Genomic DNA, 20,895 nt, shown 5'->3' with positions numbered 1-20,895 from the left:
AATACCGCCATTTACAGGCATTGCCCCAGAGATGACAGTCAAATGGCATTCCTTCCAATCAAAAACAGTGCTGGCATATTCGTGTTGCCGAAAAGGCGCAACCACTCAGCAGTCTCCTTCTTGATGAATGTCGTGGCCAAAAATGCTGAAAAACCGAGGGCCACGTTGTAGTTATGGTTTCCTCTCGTTGGCCGTTATTAATCTGGGGAAGCCATTAGAATGTTTCATCATAGAGCGCACAACAAATGAATGAATAACTAGTTTTCAAATTTGAGGTCAAAAATAATGACTGTTTTTGTGGTTTACATAGGACAATTTGAAATTTTGGTTCAGACTTCAGCAAACAACATGGCACTTGACATGCTTGATTTGCTTTTTTGCGGGCCGAATAAAATGATATGGCGGGCCAGATTTGGTCCACGGGCCTTGACTTTGACACCAGTGACGAGGGGGAGTATTTCACATGCCAGGATGGCCTCCTCTGCGTGGCTACTCACAATCGATTGTATTTGTCCTGGTGCTTGTTGTCCTAGGAGCGTATTGGAATCAAGGAAATGGGAATGTTCATGTTGTAAAATCAATGCTTTGACATCAGTTTTTTCACAAATGTTCAGTTTTTCCCCTTATGCTTGCTTCGGTATGTCTGTGATTGATGTTCATTTTATTGTTTCAGATCTGCTGCCTGGCACAGAGTACGGTATCGGAATTTCTGCCATAAGAGGCAGCAATCAGAGTACATCGGCTACTATGAACGCCAGAACCGGTGAGTGACTTTATCTCATCAATGTAAGGGAAAAGTGCCAAAATCCTAATTATAATTTTTACACAATGGCAGTGGAGGTATGAGATTTTATGCACTTGGGCCAAAACTCGCTAAATAAAAAAAATATACTGTCAGAGTGTAAAATATAAATTTCTCCATTGCAAGACTAATAAAGGTAAATCCAATCCAATTCAAACAACTCGATTTGAATACCACACCCCTGGACATCCCAAGCACCAACAACTACCTATCATCGAATCCATCCTGTGTTCTTCCATCACCGTTTGGTTCGGGGCCGCCACAAAAATGGACAAAATCCAACTTCAACGGACAGTTAGGACGGCGGAAAAAATCATTGGCATCGCCCTACCCACTCTCGAGGACTTGCACACTGCAAGAATCCAAACTAGGGCGCGGAAAATCCTACTGGACCCTCCGCACCCTGCCCACCACCTTTTCCAGCTACTCCCCTCAGGCAGGCGCTACCGATCCATGCGCACCAAATCCAGCAGACATTTAAACAGCTTCTTGCCCCAAGCCATTAACTCTTTGAACTCTTTCAACAGTAGCCAAAATGGAACTGTATAGTGCCACTTAGCAGTTTTTTTGACGACGATACTAGTGCAGCGTGTTCTACCGGAAACAAATTCCTTGTGTGTTCTACATACTTGGCAATAAAGATGATTCTGATTCTGATTCTATGTCTGTTCACCTCAGATTGATCCCAGATTTTCTGTGCTTCCATTGTGGGCCTTGTGTTCTGCAGCAACTTTTAAATATGGGTCTCTATTTGCTATCTAATTTTTAAACATTCATTATTTGAGCGAAAATCGCTAATTAAAAAATGCTATCCAGCTAGCTACCGAGCTGGCTATCTATTTGCTATTTGGCTGGCTATTTAGCTATATAACTGGCTTTGTAATAGCTATATAGCTATCTAGCTGGCTATCTAATCGCTATCTATTAGCTAGCTATCTAGCTAGCTTTCTATCAATTTGAGTTACTGCCGGGTTGAGTGAACGCTGGCGCACGTGGCAGCGGCAGGCTCACCCACTTAAACATTTATCTTGTGACTGTAAAATGACCTTGAGAGTTTTGAAAGGCGTTTATAAATGAAATGTGTTATTATTATTATTATTATTATTATTATTATTATTATTATTATTATTATTATTATTGTTATTATTATTATCTGTCTATTCTCTCTCATATCCTCATTAAAAATTGGGCTACTGACACTAAATACTTTTGTGTAAACATGCGGCTTTAAATGTAGGAATTCGATTTCTAGTATGGGTTCTTCACTCATTGGTTTGTCCTTTTGGAATAATCATGCCCACCAATATTTAATGTTGATTTGTGAAACTGAGAAACCCTTTTCATTCCATACTAGCGTGAGCTGCCAGAAGCACAAAGGGTCGCCCAATTAAGAGCCCCATCTGTTGATGAATAAGTAGATTAAACACCAAATTAATGGTAAAAATAATCAATTGTTTTGAGAATGTTAAATATTTGGTTTTGAACCCCCACACCAAAATGGATTTACTTTACCTTAGAACTTCAAATAACGGACGAGAGTGTCTGTCTTGCTCCAGATCTATTCAAATATGTTTTCATCACAGAAAGTGCATCTCCCTGCATGTTCTTATGCCAAAAAAAGAATTATTGATCTGGAATGGTGATGCACACAAGCCGCAACTCCTACTCATCGCATTTGTGCTCCTGCGGATTGGAAAGACATCACGGTCGGAGTACTTTATGCGCATTAGATTACGTGGAGGTACTTTCTGTGACACCATAGTAAATTCAGGAGATGGGCCACGGTAGCGTTCATGCTGTCCCTGGATAAAGTTTTTTTTTTTATCCCCTTTGGGAAATCAACATTCATTTAAATGGTATAGTTTTCCGATGACTGGAGAACAAAAGACCTGCACTAAGAGCACTCCTAAATTTAGGCAAAGAACTCATTATTAAATATTAAAAAGAAGTCCAACTTGGTTACTGCATCATTCTGGATCATGCAATTTATAAACTAGTGGAGCATCTCGCAAAGTATCGTACTGTTTCGACCAGCTTTGGGCAACTTCATTGTTATTTTTTTGGGGACGCTTTAAGTCGTTTTTATTGGTGTTTTTCATTTGACTGAAAATATCAGCCTGCATGTTTTGGGTATTTTAGATGCTATAAAACGTTTTTCTGATGTCAGTTAGGAAACAAAAAATGTTGTCAGTTGTCCTTTAAACATACATTCCATATAGAATATAGCACTGAAGCAACTTACAAACAAATTCACCTTACGAACGACCGCTCGGAATGTATCACGTTCGTAAGGTGGGGAGCATCTGTGTATGGCAATATAAGAAGCGCAAGATGTCCGCCATCTAGTGGTGATCGATTGTATGACAATTGAAATCGACAGTCAACGACATTTTTCATAATGACTTTATCTTTGCTCTTTCGTTGGTCCAGGTCTGGACGTGCCTCTGGATCTTACTGTGACGGCATCAACTGACAACACAATCACCCTAGAATGGGGCGTGGTTCAAGGCCCCATTGACTTCTACAAAGTCACCTTTACGTCCTCCTCGGGCTTAACCACTGAGGTGAATGGCGCCAAAGACTATTCATTCAGGATATACCGTTGCATGTAGGTCAACGTGCGATTGTCGTTTTATCTCACATTTTCTTGGTGTTCCAGTTGACTGTGCCAAGCGATGAAACCACCACCACGTTGAGAGACTTAGAGCCCGGGACTGAATACACCATCACCGTGGCAGCCAAAAGGGGGAGACAGCAGAGCAATGTGGCTTCCATAGATGCCTTCACAGGTAGAACTGGCGCATAGTCTGAAGTGCACTGCTTAAAATCACCGCGATTATCAGCGTCTGTGTATGTGTGTGTACTCCAACTAAACTGTCTGCTAATCAGACATTTGGTGATTCTTACAAACGCAGAAAGATTGATCTAGTTGGGAATGAAAACAATCCCCGCAGAGTCCAGCGAGTGAGGTTAATGACCATAAGGTGAGACATACTTAAAAATGAATGTGGGTCCATGACGACGACAGTTTAAAGAGACGATCTGAAAGATTGCAGCCCGCTAATTACCTGGTATCACATGGCACCATTTTGAAATGAATTTCTTCCATCACGCTACATTTCCTCATCTTCTTGTATTTTTTCTTCATGGGTTTTTCATCTTCTTGGTTCCTCATTATCTTTCTTTCTTCTGGATTTTTTTTGTTTTGCACATCTACACTAGCGGTAAGCATTTTTTAGGTTCAAAAGCCTATTTGATTTGACATCTCGTCTTTACCCCTTTTTTTATCACCCTCATCTTGATCTCGTTATTCTTCATCATGGAAAACTCCGACCGCCATCGTCCTCAGTCGCCATTGCGATGTGTGACTTCATTATTTGGTGTCGTCCCCGACGGACGGCGCTCTAACCGTCGGGCATCAGGAGAGAAGACAGAATGATAAGATGGAAGATCAGCTGGATGGAAAAAGTTAATTAGATGTCATCTTTTCATCCACTTCGCTAGTAACGTCAAATTATGGATGCCCAAGGGAGCTCATCTTCAAGGATTTTTCAAAAGCTTGATTTTTCTGGTGGGGGGGTACGTCAAGCGCAACAAGTTAAGAGCCGCGTGACGTTATAACCTTCAAATTGACTGGACGGTAAATCCGAGACTCGCTGACTAGAAAGTGCCTGGTTGGTGTTCATTCACTTCATCATGAACTGTCCATGTCATCCATTTCGACAGCAACGTCTACTACCATCATCGCTTTTGCCATTTTCTTTTCGTGATCAATCCTATCGCGTCTTCATCTCGATGGCACATCGTCCAATTAGCCTCTCGTCTTCATGAGCGATTAAATCTTGACTCTGTTGTCTGCCTGACCGAGATTGCTTAATTTCACCATTTCCATCCATCCATCACCACCACGGCTTCTCCATTTTACATCCTTTGACAACACCTTATTTCTTGCTAAGCTTGTCCCTACTTCCCTTCGTACTCGGAGACTGGTGTGACATATTCCTCCATATTCCTTTAGGAATCAGGCCCGTTTCCCACCTCTACTTGTCCGAGGTGACTTCCGACTCGGTGCTAGTGGCGTGGAGCTCGCCGGCACCGCCTGCTGATTTCTTCATTCTCAGCTACAGCTCAGCTGACGGCACCGACACCTCTAAGGTGACATTGGAAGGCTCCAAGATGAGGTCGTTGGTGCAAGGGCTGCTTCCCTCAACTCAGTATACCGTCAGCCTAATCACAATACAGGGCGATGTCACCTCTGAGCCGATTACGGCATCCCTCACGACAGGTGAGCAGTCCGATTGGACGGAGGGAATGCTTGACACTCCTGCTGGCTCTTAGCGAGCCTCACTCAGAGCGTCAGAACGAAATATAAACAAGATTGCAGATTTTGTTTTTAAACAGTTTTTAGGTAAGAAGCGAAATCCACAGAATCAATACAGTGGTTCGATGTTTTGTGTTTTACAAAAGTACTTAACTCATTCACTGCCAGACGATGTGCAAAAAATGCGCTGGTACCGCTCAAACTGAAATCTGACCGTTTGATCGACACTATTTATGCGATAGGGCCTGCAGAACTGATTGTGAAGGCGTCTAGGTCGATTTCTGACCCTGGTAACAAATGATGGCTGAAATGTGATTGGTTAAATGCTTTAATACGAAAACAGACGTCTGACAGCAGCGCAACAGGGGAAATGTAATGGAAGGAAGCTGAAAGACAATTTAGAATTAATTAGAATTCATGGACAAAATATAATTCACATCAGAGGGTGATTCAGATATTTTTACGGCAGCAGAGAAGGCTTTGCAGGCCTTGACGATCCGCTACTACTTTGTATACTGTGGTCTCCAATTTCTGTTGGACATGAAGACGTTCATTATCGTGTGTTGTAAAATCAAAATCAACCACCTACTTTCCCATCGGAAAACAATGATCGGCCATTTTGATGATTTTTCTGAGACATTACGGACCAAAATGTGTTTGGTCATTTTCACTGAAATTCCAGGACCCGCAGAAAATGTAATTTTAGGACTACATAAACATTCAACGCACCTTGAGAAAGCTTAGACTCTCTTCTTTCATCAGAAAAAAAGAGTTACAGTAAAGTCTCGTTATATCGATATTCAAGGGAGTCCGAAAAAATATCGATATAACCGGGACTATCGATATATCCGACCCTGTTTGCATGTAATTTTCTCCGTGCGTGCATAGAAATAGTATCGATATAACCGGGACTATCGATATATCCGATATCGATATAACGAGACTTTACTGTAATTCCTATATTATATGGGTCTGGAGTTATCTGCGCATAAAATGGGGGCTGCTTTATAAAAGGCAAATGCTGCACTCTCACGGAAGGGAAAAACATTGCGAGAGGTCTGACCAGCACTTTATCGGCACCCCCCAAGCAAAACCAAAACCCGAACAAATTCGGGAATGGCGTTCCACGTCATATTTTCAATTCCCAAATACAGTAAAGTCTCGTTATATCGATATCGGATATATCGATAGTCCCGGTTATATCGATACTATTTCTATGCACGCACGGAGAAAATTACATGCAAACAGGGTCGGATATATCGATGGTCCCGGTTATATCGATATTTTTTCGGACTCCCTTGAATATCGATATAACGAGACTTTACTGTAATTCGGGAATGGCAGTGAATGAGTTAATTGGTGTGTACATTTTCTGCACTCTTTCCCGTACTGGAAACTCAAGAGCAGCGGCCACGTCCACCAACAAATGTGACTGAATGATCAAATGTTTTTGATCTTGGGGTGTAGTATTTGGTGTTACAGTTCATATATTCAGGGCTGTGGTTCTGTTATAGGTATGGACCCACCCAAGTTGATGACCGTGTCTTCCGTGGCTGAAGACATCGTGACCATTTCGTGGATCAAACCGCTGGCTCCGTTTGAATATTATAAGCTTTCCTATCAGTCAGCCCGAGGTATTTAATCCACTACATTTCGATATGATTTGCCGAAAACTCTAATAGCATCACCTTTCCCCAATGAATCTTAATTACAGCCTTCAATTTGAGCTATAAATATTTTACACCTTGCTCCGCTATGATTGAATTGAATAGTTGATGTGTTTCAAATTGTGCATGACAAGCTGGAAATGAAGACAAAGCTGAATTTTCATGCCTTCCCCCCCCCGGCAGGCCGAGTGGATAGCGTTGTGATTGACAGTGATGTGACCAACTACACGTTGTCCAGTCTGTTCCCTGCTACCGAGTATGAGATCAGTTTGAACGCTGTCAGGGGGAGCCAGGAGAGCAAAATGGTCAGCGCTTCCGTCTTCACAGGTAGCCTGGGGAGGGGGGGTGTTTGTGTCCAACCGTCCTATTTATAGCCATTGTTTTGATTCTCGAGCAAGGCAAGACGTCCTGACGTGATGTCACGAATAAGGGGGCGGGACCTTCTGAAACTCACGATTTCCGAGGTCATTTTGAAGTAGTTTTGGGACACTTTACGTCATTTTTATTGGTGCATTTGACTAAAAAAAATCAGCCTACGTGTTTTGGGTATTTTAGATGCTATAAAACGTTTTCCTGATGTCAGTTAGAAAACAAAAAAATGGTGTCAGTTTTCCTTTAAGTCTAAGTTGTTTTTTTTGAGCAAGGTTGTTTGGTTTCATTGTTGTAATATTATTATTCATGGTTTTAATGAAATTAGTTTTGGAGGTAAAATTTTGAGGTAAAATTAAAACGGTCCAAATATAATAACAATTAAAATATAATACAAATTAATACTAAATGAAAAGGTAAAAAGTATTTTAAAATTAAGTAAACTATAACTCTAAAACAACTGAGTTTTGTTCTTTTGCCTCCACGGATGTACAACATAGAAATACGTATGTTTAAAACAAATGATATGATCAATGATAAAAAAGTATTTAAAAATGTACAACAAAAATGAAGGAAAATATCAGGATAAATATAGTTTCTTTTAGTTAGTTTGACCCATTCACTGCCAGTTTTTTTCATTTTCACTCGCAGGACCCACAGAATGTTGAGTTTTAGGACTACATAAACGTTCAATAAAGCGTTAGAAACCTTAAACTCTCTTCTTTCATTCGAAAAAAAAAACAGTTAATTCCTAAGTTTTATGGGTCTGGAGTTATATGAGCTTGAAATGGGGGGTGCTGTACAAAATACAATGAAATACATACATATTGGTTTATATCACACTTTAACAACAGCTGAAGGTGGAACAAAGTGCCAACATGGAAAAAAGTGAAATTCTGCCCCCTTGTGGAAAAGAAAAAAACATTGCCAGAGGCCATGGCCAGCGCTTTATCGGCACCCAAGCTTGATAAAAAATAATAAAACCCGAACAAATTTGAGAATGGCGCTCTGCGTCATATTTTCAATTCCCGAATAAATTCGTTAATGGCAGTGAATGAGTTAATGAACATTGCATGTAGCTTTTTTTTTTAAATAAGCATTTCTGTTTTGTATTTTTTTTAGTTATTTGGTTATTTGTAGTTTGAGTTTTTGTGAACTGTAATCACTTTGTTCATGTCAAAAATAGTTAACATAAAAATCCAATTTCAATGTAGTGACCTTTAACTTTGCTTTGTAGGAACTGTCTCGATGCACACGCACGCACACAGGCACACACACACACACACACACACACACACACACACACACACACACACACACACACACACACACACACACACACACACACACACAGAGAAAATGAAAGGGGACAACTGGCATTGTGACGAGAGATGAAAATATCGACCCCTTGACCCAATAATTGCTAACCTATTCCGCAGCCCATCTCGCAGTACTCTTTATCCTTTCGCGTCACGTCCATCGTCTTGAATCTTTGCAGCGCCTTGCACACTTTTCTTCGCTTTTGCCTCATCGCTTTCTTTCTCAAGAAATCTGCAACCCCACCCTCCCCCCGTTACTCTCTGATTATTTTTGCCATCGGAGTGTGCACGGTGCGCTTCCACACGAATGCGTAGAAATATGGAACATGCGTTCATGCATTCAAAGCATCCTTTTTTTTGCATAAAATTAACCTAGTCCCTGTGGTATGTGCAAAATCTGTAGTGTGTGTGTGCGTGTCTGTGTGTGTGTGTGTGAGAGAGGAGAGAGCTGAAGGGAGCTCAGGAGAGCCGAGAAGAAGGTGTGTTTGCATGTAAATGGGGCATGATTTGCGAAAGAAAAGCCAGGTTGAAGAAATCATTGAAGCAGGGGCAAAAATAAAACTTAAAAACTATACTTTCTTTTTCTTGGGCCCAACTTTGTAATTTTATTTTTGTTTTGCACCCACACTTCTCCCGCGATGGGACCCAAACAATCCAGCCTGTGATTGCGAAGCAGAGCTACCGGGATTTGGAGTAGTCAAACTAGTTCGAATCGGTAAAAATGACACTAAAAGTTATAAGATTTGTAAAATGTACTGTAAACATTTTGGTATACAATAGTATTCAATAGAAAACATAAAAACAACAGATTGACATCGTCTACTATCCTGTCGTGTAAACGTCACGTCGACCATTTTGAATGGATTGCGACTTACGATCGTTTGACTTACAACCGTTTTGTCTGAACGGAACCCGTTCGTCAACACAATACCAGTCCAGGCATTTTTTTTCACTCATTCACTACCAGACATGTGCAAAAATGTGTCCACTCCAGTGCCAGGGTTTTTGTCATTGTCACTTGAATACCAGGCCCACGGAATATTGAGTTTTAGGACAGCATAAACAAGCAATACAGTATTAGAAACCTTAGACTCTCTACTTTCATCAGACAAAAAAACGAGTGAATTCCTAAATACAGGTAACATCCAAGTTACGACCGGGTTCCGTTCGGACAAAACGGTTGTAAGTCAAACGATCGTAAGTCGAAATCCATTCAAAATGGCCGACGTGACGTTTACACGACAGGATAGTAGACGATGTCAATCTGCTGTTTTTATGCAGTTTTCTAGTTTTTATGCAGTTTTTTTATTGAATACTATTGTTAGCAAAATGTTGACAGTTAATTTTACAAATCTTATAACTTTTAGTGTCATTTTTATCATTTTATACTTCGTATTATCGATTTTTATTACTCTATCACTGTACCTGTCATGTATACAAAACTGTTTACTGTACAGTTCTCCTCTTCTTTTCCTTTCGGCTTTTCCCCTCAGGGGTCAGGGGTTTACTGTACAGTTCATTCATAAATTTAAATTTAATTTTATACTTACCTTTTACCTTACCTTACCTTTTAGTGTCTTTATCATTTTATATTTCATATTATCAATTTTTATTACTGTACCTGTAATCTATACAAAACGGTTTACTGTACAGTGCATTTATAAATGTTATGCTTACCCTGCTCTCCCTGCTAACGGCCAGAAGAGCTCGCCCGACACACACCCTCGGACTCAGGCGGACAAAAGCTATGTATAAGTACTACAAAAGATGTTTCGGAGACGGTATCTGCACTGTATAACAACTGTATTGAGTGTAGTCACGCAGTAGATTGTTGTGCTGTGTGTGTGCCATGCTAGCTGGCCAAAATTGTAGTACGCGTTGCCGGCTGCTTGCGCGTTGTGGTGCCAGGCGTATAATTAAAAAAAAAAAAAAAAAAAAGCGACTGGTGGTCGTAAGTACGGATGGTCGTAACTCGTGCCGGACGTAACTCGGATGTTACCTGTATATATCATGCTCAATACATATCATGCATTGAATCAAAACGGTTTCCCCACATATTATTCCTTTTGCCACTGGAAGTGCGACAGGACTTGAAATGCGGCCGAATTTAACCCGATAGCCATAACGCATCCAGCTCAGTGTTCTTTGGGAAGCTGATAAATGAGCCAGAATTGAACGGCCTTTTATTCCAACTCCGGCGTTGGGAGGCGAGATCATTTATTAAAGGCCTTGACATTTTGCGTATGAGCCCATTGTTAGTCGTTAAACATCTCATCACAGAGCCCATTTATTCTCAAGCCAAAATCCCCCCCCCCCCCCCCCCCCCGCCCCACACACAAATGCTAGCACTTTAAGTGTTTGGCAAAAAATAACAGAAATATAGCTCCATTCTTTTTCTTATCTGCTCTGGTAATTAAACAGTCATAGCATAGTCATTGCAAGTTCAAGATGGCGCCCAAGGAAGCAGCCGTCAGCAAGTGCTCTCACGAGCCTTGCTTTTTTTGTTGTTTTTATCTTGTTTGTGTGCTTTCTTTTGTCACTTTGAGTTGTTGTGTGTTATAACGCAGCTTCCTCCCTGCTATTTATTAGCCCATGGATGGCATTTTCCCTGTGTTAACATGAAGCTAATTTAGTTAGCTAGTTAGCTTTCCGAATTGTGACACTAACCCTCTTGAAATGTTTTTTTTTTTGTCTGCTTGCCCGTAATAAAGTTGAGTTGACTGCCACCATGGTCGGCCTCATATCTCAAGACATTACTGTAATGCTATTTCATGAAAATGGGATTCATTCATAAAGTCCCCTTTTTATCTGCGGTGATTTACCCCACTGTAATTAAATATCATATTGTGGTCATGATCGTTATCATAACATTTTAAAATTCATGAAAATTCACTCAATTTGCTGCTGGTTATAATAATGTCAACCACTACATGACTGCAGATTTGGCTTCAATTTTAAATGATACAAATTATTACGACGTGACATGTTCTTCCCGTTTTATCTCCAAGTGTTGGTGAAGAATTGTAATTTGAATGGTAATAACAGGTCAGAGCAGGAAGAACTCACTGCGTCCTCTCTATCCGGTCTACATCCTGGCCTCGGGAGCTGCACAAATTAGAATGACCTCACGGTCACCCAGGACAGCTGGTGTGTTCCTACACTGCCGTGACCAGCCAAGAACTTACTAAGGCTTTTTTTCTGAAGCATAATACCGTATTTTCACGACCAAAGGGCGCACCGTGTGAAAAGGCGCAGTCTCATTTATGTGTGCCATTTCTGTATTTAACATACACATTGGGCGCACCGGATGATAGGACGCAAGTTTTATATACCGGTACATATCCCCTACTGCCATACGTACGTCCGCCTCACAACAACACACAGGCATACAAGTGTGCGTATTTATAAAAACAAATCGAGAGAAAAACTGAGTTTGGTAGTGGTGTCGACAAAAAGGTGTCCACTCCTCTGCCAGGGTGTTTTTCATTTTCACTCGCAGGATCCACAGAATGTTGACTTTCAGGACTACATAAACGTTCAATAAAGCGTTAGAAACCTTAAACTTTCTTCTTTCATTAGAAAAAAAAAAAGTTAATTCCCAAGTTTTATGGGTCTGGAGTTATATGAGCTTGAAATGGGGGGAGCTGTACAAAATACAATGAAATACATACATATTGGTTTATATAACGCTTTAACAACAGCAGAAGCTGTAACAAAGCGCTAACATGGACAAAAGGCAAATACTGCCCCCTTGTGGAAGGGAAAAAACATTGCCAGAGGTCCTAACAGCGCTTTATCAGCACCCAAGCATGAAAAAAAAAAAACACATTCGGGAATGGCGCTCTACATCATATTGTCAATTCCTGAATAAATTCATGCATGGCAGTGAATGAGTTAATTTCATCCAAGATTGATACATTTTATTTCCTGGCGATGAGAATGTGAGGGGTTTGGTGGAATGGGCTGGTAACAGTTATGATAAATTACCCGGAACGCTTTGGTTTTTATGTTTTTGGATTTAAGTTGATTTAAAAAAAAAAATCACTTGAATTGCGAAAAGCCGCGTGGAAAAACCATTTATCTTGTGACTTATCTTCTTGTCCACTTTTCAAACTCCATTCTGTGACTCAAAAGTGCAATCAGAAGATTGGCCATGGTGATTGGTTTATCAAAGACCTTGATAAAAAGAAAGGTGGCCAAGGTTTGGATTATTTGTGCCTCCGCATAATTTGCTTAAAACCTTTTGGTCCTTAAGGTAATGACTTGGTTTGGTTTTGCTCATTTAGCCAAGTGATAGCTACTCAAAGTCACCCCAGTATGTCGACGAGGGAGGTGTTTTGTTTTTCTTTCATTTTAATTCTGCTCTGGTTAGGACAGCCTTCAATATTTTACACAAGCGAGCAATGTGCGTTACTCCCTATTCTGTGTTTGCCTGTCATGTTCAGCGCTGTGCCAAAATAACATGCCGGAGTGGGAAATTGGGGTCGAAATAGTGAGGTCAAAGGTTACATCAAATTTAAATCCGCCGCTTCCTTGTTCATTCGTCCGAGAATGAATTAGAATGAGGTTGAGCAACAGCAGGCGAAGGTGAACGTCTGCCGAATACTATTTCAACGCCAATTTTACGAGATGTGGTCACGGTGGCGAGGTTTCGTAATTAACCCATTACAAATGTAAAATACTGAGAAAAATCAAAAATAACTACTCAGTTGTGGATATCAGAGTCTAACAGGATTTCAACAACTTTTTTCTGAACCGCCGTTTGCAGCCATGGACATGCCATCGGAGTTGACTGCGCTCAATATTACGCCGCAAGGAGCCCTGCTGAGGTGGAATCCCCCAATGTCCAACGTTGACAATTACGTGCTGACTCTCACGCATGACCAAAGTAAGTTACCGGACGTGTTCGTTTTTGAATTGGGTAACGAATCACAACCAAGCTAACCAAGTGGTTTGCTTCGTAGTTCAGGTTTCATATATTTTAATAATAATAATCATTTCATTTATAAGCGCCTTTCAAAACTCTCAAGGTCACTTTTCAGTCACAGGATAGGTTTTTCTGTGGGTGAGCAGCAGCAGTAGCAACACGAGCTAGCGTTCACTCAAACCAGAAGTAACTCAAATACATAGAAAGCTAGCTAGCCTAATAGATAGCCAGCCAGATATCTAGCTAGCCGGCCAGTTAGCTAATAGATAGAAAATAGATAGCAAATAGACAGCTAATAGATAGCAAATAGATAGCCAGCTAAATGAACTCTAGCATATTAAAAAAAAAATATTAAAAAACACAAGTATCTGTTAGATAATTTCAAAACGCTCAAGGTCCTTTTCAGGCACAGGATAAGTTTTTCTGTGGGTGAGCGGCAGCCACATGGGCCAGCGTTCACTCAACCCAGAAGTAACTCACTAATAGATAGCTAGCTAGGCGGCCAGTTAGCTAATAGATAGCAAATAGACAGCTAATAGATAGCAAATAGATATCAAATAGATATCAAATAGATGAACTCTAGCATATTAAAAAACGAACTTATTAAGAAACACAAGTGTTAGTTAATTCATTTTCTTCGATATTCCTATGTGGGTTTCCACCACATTACAGACACACCCAAGTTAGGTTATTTGAAGATGGACTCAGCGTTGAGAATGTCACATGACCAAATTCAGAAATTTGGCAAAAAAAAAACACTTCACAAGTGTTTTTTAGCTGAGCCCTAAACAACTCTCATGTCACTTTCAGTTGACGAAATGGCCGCCCTTGGAGATGGACTAAAACGGATGCATTTTGTTGCTGAATTCATATTCCACAAATGCGATCTAGATTACAAAATTGAGTTTTAGATTCATTTCAACGCATCAAAAATATTAGGGTAAATAAATATTGGTCACATCCGACCATCGCTTCTTGAAGCTTCTCAGTTATTGGATTGGATTGGATTTGCCTTTATTAGTCTCGCAGTTATCGCACATTTCCGACCATGATTACTTGAATACAGACACTCCCCAATTTACGAACATTCGAGTTACGACGTTACGGTACATACGAACATTTTTCGTCTGTACAGATCCCAACTTACAAACATTCGGGTTATGAAAAACGGTACATACGAACATTTTTTGTTCGGACAGAGATGCTGTAAATTAGATTTTGTATTTCCGGCTGAGCTCGCTTACGATTGGCTGCGTAGAGTATGTGGGCGGGGAGGAAATTCCTCTTCCCAGTTGACAATTTCATACTGTAATGGCTTACTGAAGACCCAAGGATATATGTCGTGGTACTACAGTAGAATTTCTTTTCCGACTGTTGTGTTTTATACTTTCCCAGTTCAGTGTTTGACTTCAACATACATTCCATACAAAATATAGCGGTGAAGCAACTTATGAACAAATTCACCTTACGAACGACCGCTCAGAACGTATCTTGTTCATAAGGTGGGGAGCGTCTGCACAAACCCAACATATATTGTCCACATCCATGTACTGTCCAATTCAACGTTTCAAAGGACAATTTTAACAGAGCTTTTTTAAACAGGACAACTGCTAGGAAGCTATGCTAACGACCTCATTTAAGGCAATCGCTCTCCCGACACCATTTAGAAAAATCTGTAATTAGAAAACTAGCCATACAAGTGGGAGTGCTGTAGGACCTGATTTTTTTTCTCTCAAAGATTTCTCTCCATTTCATCAGTCAGACACTGAGGCCAGATGCCACACAATAGGCAAACAGCAAGTTTTTTTTCTGTTTTTTTTTCCCATTAAGAGTGTGACGCAAAGCCCATTTATCTTGTTCTCACCATCCTTCACCGTGCTTGCTTGAACTTCTAAGGCCCGGTGAAAATATTGTAGTGAGCTTGCAGCATGTTTTTTTTTGGGGCTGTGTCCTCACTGTCTGACAGCCTTATCCAGATAGATGAAAGATAGCCGTATCGCTCAGCCTCTCAGGGTCTCAAGTTAATAATTTGCTCCGTGATCCATTGACGCAAGGCTGTCTGACCCCCTCCCCAACCTCCCTCCAAACTACTTAACATGCATCGCGTTGTCTCTTCAGCCACTGTCGGTAGTCATTAACCTTTAGCATTGAGCTAATCAGGTTACTCTGTCTTGCCCGCAGTCATCTTATTCTGTTGCAATCGATGATTTAAATGAGTTGTTATTTGAAACGCTTGGTTCTGGCCCGATATGTATCTTTTGCTGCTGTTCATCAAACCACAAGTTACAATTATGTCGTCTGAGCAGTGGCGGACCATCAAGGCCTGCATAGCCTTCTCTGATAGCCTAAAAATATCTGAATCACAGACTGGTGTTAATTATATTTTGTCCATGAATTCTTATTAAATAATTCCACATTTTCTTTCAGTTTCTTTTTGTTACTTTCCCTCTGTTGCGCTGGTTCCAGATTTGTGTTTTCATGTTTAAGCATTTAACCAATCACATTTCAGCCATCATTTGTTACCAGGGTCAGAAAGCTACCTGGATGCATTCAAAAGCAGTTCTGCTGGCCCTGGAGCAACAAATGTGCCGATCTAACTGTTGCTTTAACCAATTAGGTTTGGAGTTGGCAACCCAAAAGGGGTACCAGCGCCTTTTTGCAGGCCCTGGTCAACACAGTTTGGGAAAACTATAGTTGGCAAGTCACATAATTGGCTAGTCACTAGCCAGTCATAGTATCACTAGCCACTGGTGATAAGAGCATACTGGCCAGAGCTAGCATACTGTATTGGTAGCTAGCTGCATAAGCAAATAAATTATTGATTCAGACATAGCACCACTGAAGGCTTAGGAGTGACAAGCATGGCCTGCCACTGCTTCTGAGTAAATATCTGCAAGATGGAAATTAAAATTACATGATGTGATAATATAATACAGTCAATCACTGTACTGCCTCGCGCTCAACCGTCCTTGCTGATTGTTCTGAACGGACAGAAAGCAAATATGAAGGGTTTTTTCGTGTTCAATATTTCATCTTCTTTGCTTGTCTGGATACATTAGTACGGCTCAGCTCTCCGAGTCAATTTTCAAACTCACCCATACGTCCCTCACCCCCATGAATTCAGTGTGAGACGAATGGTCAACGGCTTCTCATTTTATTGGTGTATTGACTCGAGATGAGTCGAGCTCGCCATTTTAATGTATTCCGATTAGACTGCAGTGAATGCATCTATGACTTTAACCCACCCCCATTCTTTTTTTTTGAAGTAACCGCAGATACATTTCTCGTGGAGGGCAACAAACAGGAGCACCAACTGTCCAATCTGAAGCCGAGCACATCTTACTCGGTGGCCCTTTATGCTACCAAAGGGCCCCTCACCAGCGGCACGGTCATCGCTAATCTTCAAACACGTAAGCGATACTTTTTTTTAAAAGGCTTTCTCCATTCATTGACAGTTTTTTTGGGGGGGGGGCTTTAATGGCATTTCCATTCATTTCAGTGCAATACCAATTTCATCTACTTGAATCAGGACTTCTCCTGAGTGGTTTTGTTTGTTTTTTGGCTGCTGACAAACCTCAAAATTAGAATCAGAAAGCCTTTAATAGTCCCACAATGGGGAAATTTGCAAACCTGAGCCCATTTATGAATACTATTGTGAAATGAGTGGAGTAAATATTTACTACTGGTTTAAAAAAGAAACATCCAGATCCAGAATGTGTTTTTAAAATAATATACATATCCAATTATTTTTGCTGCCATGAGGCAACTGCGCCACCTGCAAAAGATAAAAAAATGACCATATTTTCCGGGCTATAAGGTGCACCGAAGTATAAGGCGCGCACCCCCATTGAATGGTGGATTTTCTAACTTTTTCCATATATAAGTGCACTGGACTATAAGGCGCTCCTTCAACAAATGCAAAACGTTTTCCAAATATCTCTGTGTAGGCTCTCAGTCGTATAGTAGTGGTCCATCGATGAAAAAGTTTCTCTTCTACTTCCTTGAAGGTGTCGGACATTCCGCTCCTCATTCGAAGAGCTTCATCAGCGAACTAAACTTGCTGGTGCTGGTAACTGTGGCCCTATATATATATATATATATATATATATGGCCAGTTTACTGCTCCCTCAACCTTAGATCAGCGACCTCTCTGAGCAGAGGTCTGGCACCGCCACCTCTGTCCATTGGGGATATATATATCGGACCAGAGTTCCCAGCACAACTTTAGTTTGCTGACAAAGCTCTTTGGATGAGGAGCGAAGCATCTGACACCTTCAAAGAAGTACAGATGACGGCTGAAGAAATCTTTTCAACGATTTTCCAAATATCTAATATAAATATATAATGGTTTTTCAAATATAAGGCACACAAATATAAGGTGCTATAGTAGTATAGAGCCTGGGTTACACACAACTTCTTCTACAAGAGGAAATGGAGTCAGAGGCTGCTGACAGTCGTTGTGCGACCTGTTGTGGCTCAATATAAGAAAATCAAGGCTTTTGGGTGCGCCTTATAGATCGGAAAATTTATTCACCTTAACATGGACAGGGTAAAACTGCAACAACTCCAACACAAAATTTGCTCCACCTTTAATTATATTCACCATTCCGGGAGGATAAATACATTTATGAACAATTGTTACAGTTCAGCAACTTTGCAAACTTTTTTTTGGGGGTGGGGGTGAAAAAATAAAAAGTAAGTTGAGGAGTTCTTCTTCCCAAAGGAGCTTCAACGTTTCCCGCAGCAAAGACGAGACATGTCAAAGTAATGCTGCAGAGACCTGAAAAACATAAATGAGGCTAAGAAACACAACGTAGGACCATGACGGCGCTCCTTTTACTTTGACATCTTGCAACGCGAGTAAACAAACGTCGAAGACGTTTCACATTTGGAAACGATGCGTCCTGCCTGATGTGTCGCTTTCAGTTTTCTTCTTGTCAGAAATTCTTCTGTTTGGGCACACTACAAGGTGTACGCGAAATATGGTTTGTTTGGATTGGATTGTATTAGCCTTTATTAGTGTCGCAGTGGAGAAATGTACATTTCACAGCAACAAAGCTATGAAAGGAAGACGAAAGGAAAGAAAGAAATAGAAAAACAAAATACAGGAGCTGCTAGAAAGGACGCCACTCTCACGGCGCCATCTTGAAGTCAAAAGAACAAAAAATAAATAAAAACAAATAACATGAAAACACAAAAACACACAGAGTCATTCATTCTTAAGCACATTCTGCACCCTCTTTGTTGCATGAAGCAGCAATAATAATAATAATAATAATAATAATAATAATACATTTTATTTCAAGCGCCTTTGAAAGCTCTCAAGGACACTTTACAGTCACAGACAAGCATGGATACAATAATAAATAAAATACAATTATAAATAGAAACAAGAGATAAAGCTACACAGAAAATGCTATTCTAGATGAAAGAGGAGAGGATCAAAGCGTCCTTTTCACCAATGGATCACTGACGTCATGGTGGCATGTGGACATCTACTACAAGCTAAAAAAATGTTGAAAGCAAACACGAAGCCGTAGCAACCATTGACGAAAAGAGATTGTCTGACATCTCCAGTCCTACGTAAATCCGCTTCGATTCCAAGCCGCGACAGTTACACATACGCATCGGTGCTCTGAGCTGGCGCTCATTTCTTCTCATCGCGGGCTCCTTTAGCCATGCATTCATCCACCTGTATACTGTCGAACAGCAGCGAATTTTCCGCTTCTTTGTTGATGGTGATGATGACAACAACCACTCGGGGCAGCTTCAGTTCAGTGTCGCACATTCGGTCCAGTTCAGTTGTTGGCATGATGCAAGTCAATTGGAATTTAAAACAACAAAAATAATAAAACGAGGTTATTTTTTTTATGTGACTGACTATTTTATCTCTATAAAACAGGGAAGGTAGGTGACATTAAACCGGCCCCCATCCTGTGAAGCAATACCCCATTTCCAAAGCGTGAATAAATGATGCCATCTGCTGCCTCTTTGTCTATTCATTCCATAAAGCATTGTTCATACTCTCCGTTAATGTTTGGCTCAATCATATTTCGAGCCAAACCGGCAGAACATCTGCTCACCTGCTTCAGAGCTCTCTATTAAAAAAAAAAAAAAATCAGAATGAAGAAATAACGCATCATGGTCAATTTATGCTAATTGAAAAAGAAATATTGCCCATTCGCCATTTCAAGTCTCGACTGTCATCTCGGCAACTAAAGGATCCACGAGACAAACCCGAAAGATAAATTCGGTTCATTTTGTCGCATATTCAGCCGGAATTAAGAAGTTCTGATAAAGTGGATGGGGGAGGGGAGGATAATAGACTCGGAAGAGGAAGGAAATGGAGGAGATAAAGAGTGCAATGAAGAGGCAAAAGCTCATGACCATGCTGGCTACTAGCTAGCTATTTTCAAATTGCTGCTGTGGACTGCAAATTTCCCCATTGGGGGACAAATAAAGGTTTTCTGATTCTGTCTATTAGTTATCTAACTAACTAGCTGGCTATCTGGCTAGCTATCTATTAGCTATCTACCAAGCTATCTATTAGCTGGCTATATAGCTAGCTATTTAGTTAGCTACTATTAACTAGCTATTAGAGTAGCTAGCTTTCTATCCATTTGAGTTATTCCGGGCTGAGTGAACGCTGGCGCGTGTGCCTGCCGCTGCTCACCCACACAAAAATACTTAACCTGTGAGTGTAAAGTGACTTTGAGAGTTTTGAAAGTCACTTGTAAATGAAATGTATGGATACATTTACATTTCACAGCTGCAAAGTTCTGAGAGGATGATGAAAGGAAAGAAAGAAGTAGAAAAACAAAATACAGGAGCTTGTAGATTGAATATGAAGCAGATTGGGTCAAGTTTGAGAAGGGTCAGCGCTGCATTTCTCAATCGCAACTCCATGTGGAAAGAACATTCTCCAAAAACTTTTTTTTTGCCCCTCACAGCCCACGTTTAGCCCGCTCGTCCCTTTGAAGCCTTTTGTACGCAATTATCCGTCAATGACACAGCGATGGCTCAGTCAAACTTTGCCTGCCGTGCCTCATTTTCAGGGTATTAATTTACAGCCCGCGAGGTGACATTTGCTCGCCGCAGCTGCTCCGACTGTTTTACTGCCGCCGTCGCTATCGTCTGGTGCATCTGTCCCCATCGCGAATGAATCGCACGTCTTTTCTTTCGATCAAGACGGACACCTGACCTTGATAAGATAATAAGATAAGAAAATCTTTATTCGTCTCACTACAGAGAAATTCCCAATTCACAGCAGAAAATATAGGAAGTACAGTGATACCTTGGCTTACGAACTTAATTGGTTCCCAGACAGTGTGTAAGGAGAAAAGTGTGTACCCCAAAAATTAATTTCCCTTAGGAAACCAATAAAATTAGAATAATCCGTTCTCAGGTCGCCATAAAACATAATTTTCTACTTTATAATTTTCTAAGCCTGAAAACTACACAAAATATACCTTATGTTATGTATAATAAAT

At 40.6% G+C, this 20,895-nt stretch overlaps 1 protein-coding gene across 1 annotated transcript in view; it reads left to right on the top strand.

Moving 5' to 3' along the window:
- tnr (tenascin R (restrictin, janusin)) overlaps positions 1-20,895 on the top strand; it is a 134,580-nt gene that overhangs the window by 91,480 nt on the left and 22,205 nt on the right. Inside the window, exons 15-22 of the mRNA XM_089007392.1 lie at positions 674-763; positions 3,233-3,366; positions 3,462-3,591; positions 4,821-5,087; positions 6,638-6,757; positions 6,974-7,117; positions 13,247-13,366; positions 16,672-16,815. Coding sequence (XP_088863518.1) covers positions 674-763; positions 3,233-3,366; positions 3,462-3,591; positions 4,821-5,087; positions 6,638-6,757; positions 6,974-7,117; positions 13,247-13,366; positions 16,672-16,815 — 1,149 coding nt within the window. The remainder of the gene's footprint in view (positions 1-673; positions 764-3,232; positions 3,367-3,461; positions 3,592-4,820; positions 5,088-6,637; positions 6,758-6,973; positions 7,118-13,246; positions 13,367-16,671; positions 16,816-20,895) is intronic.

This window comes from Hippocampus bargibanti, linkage group LG11 (assembly GCF_051943395.1).
Source record: "Hippocampus bargibanti isolate YZ-2025 linkage group LG11, ASM5194339v1, whole genome shotgun sequence".
Taxonomy (NCBI): Eukaryota; Metazoa; Chordata; class Actinopteri; order Syngnathiformes; family Syngnathidae; genus Hippocampus; species Hippocampus bargibanti.
Note: the sequence above shows the minus strand (reverse complement) of the source record. Positions and strands in the feature narration are given on the sequence as shown.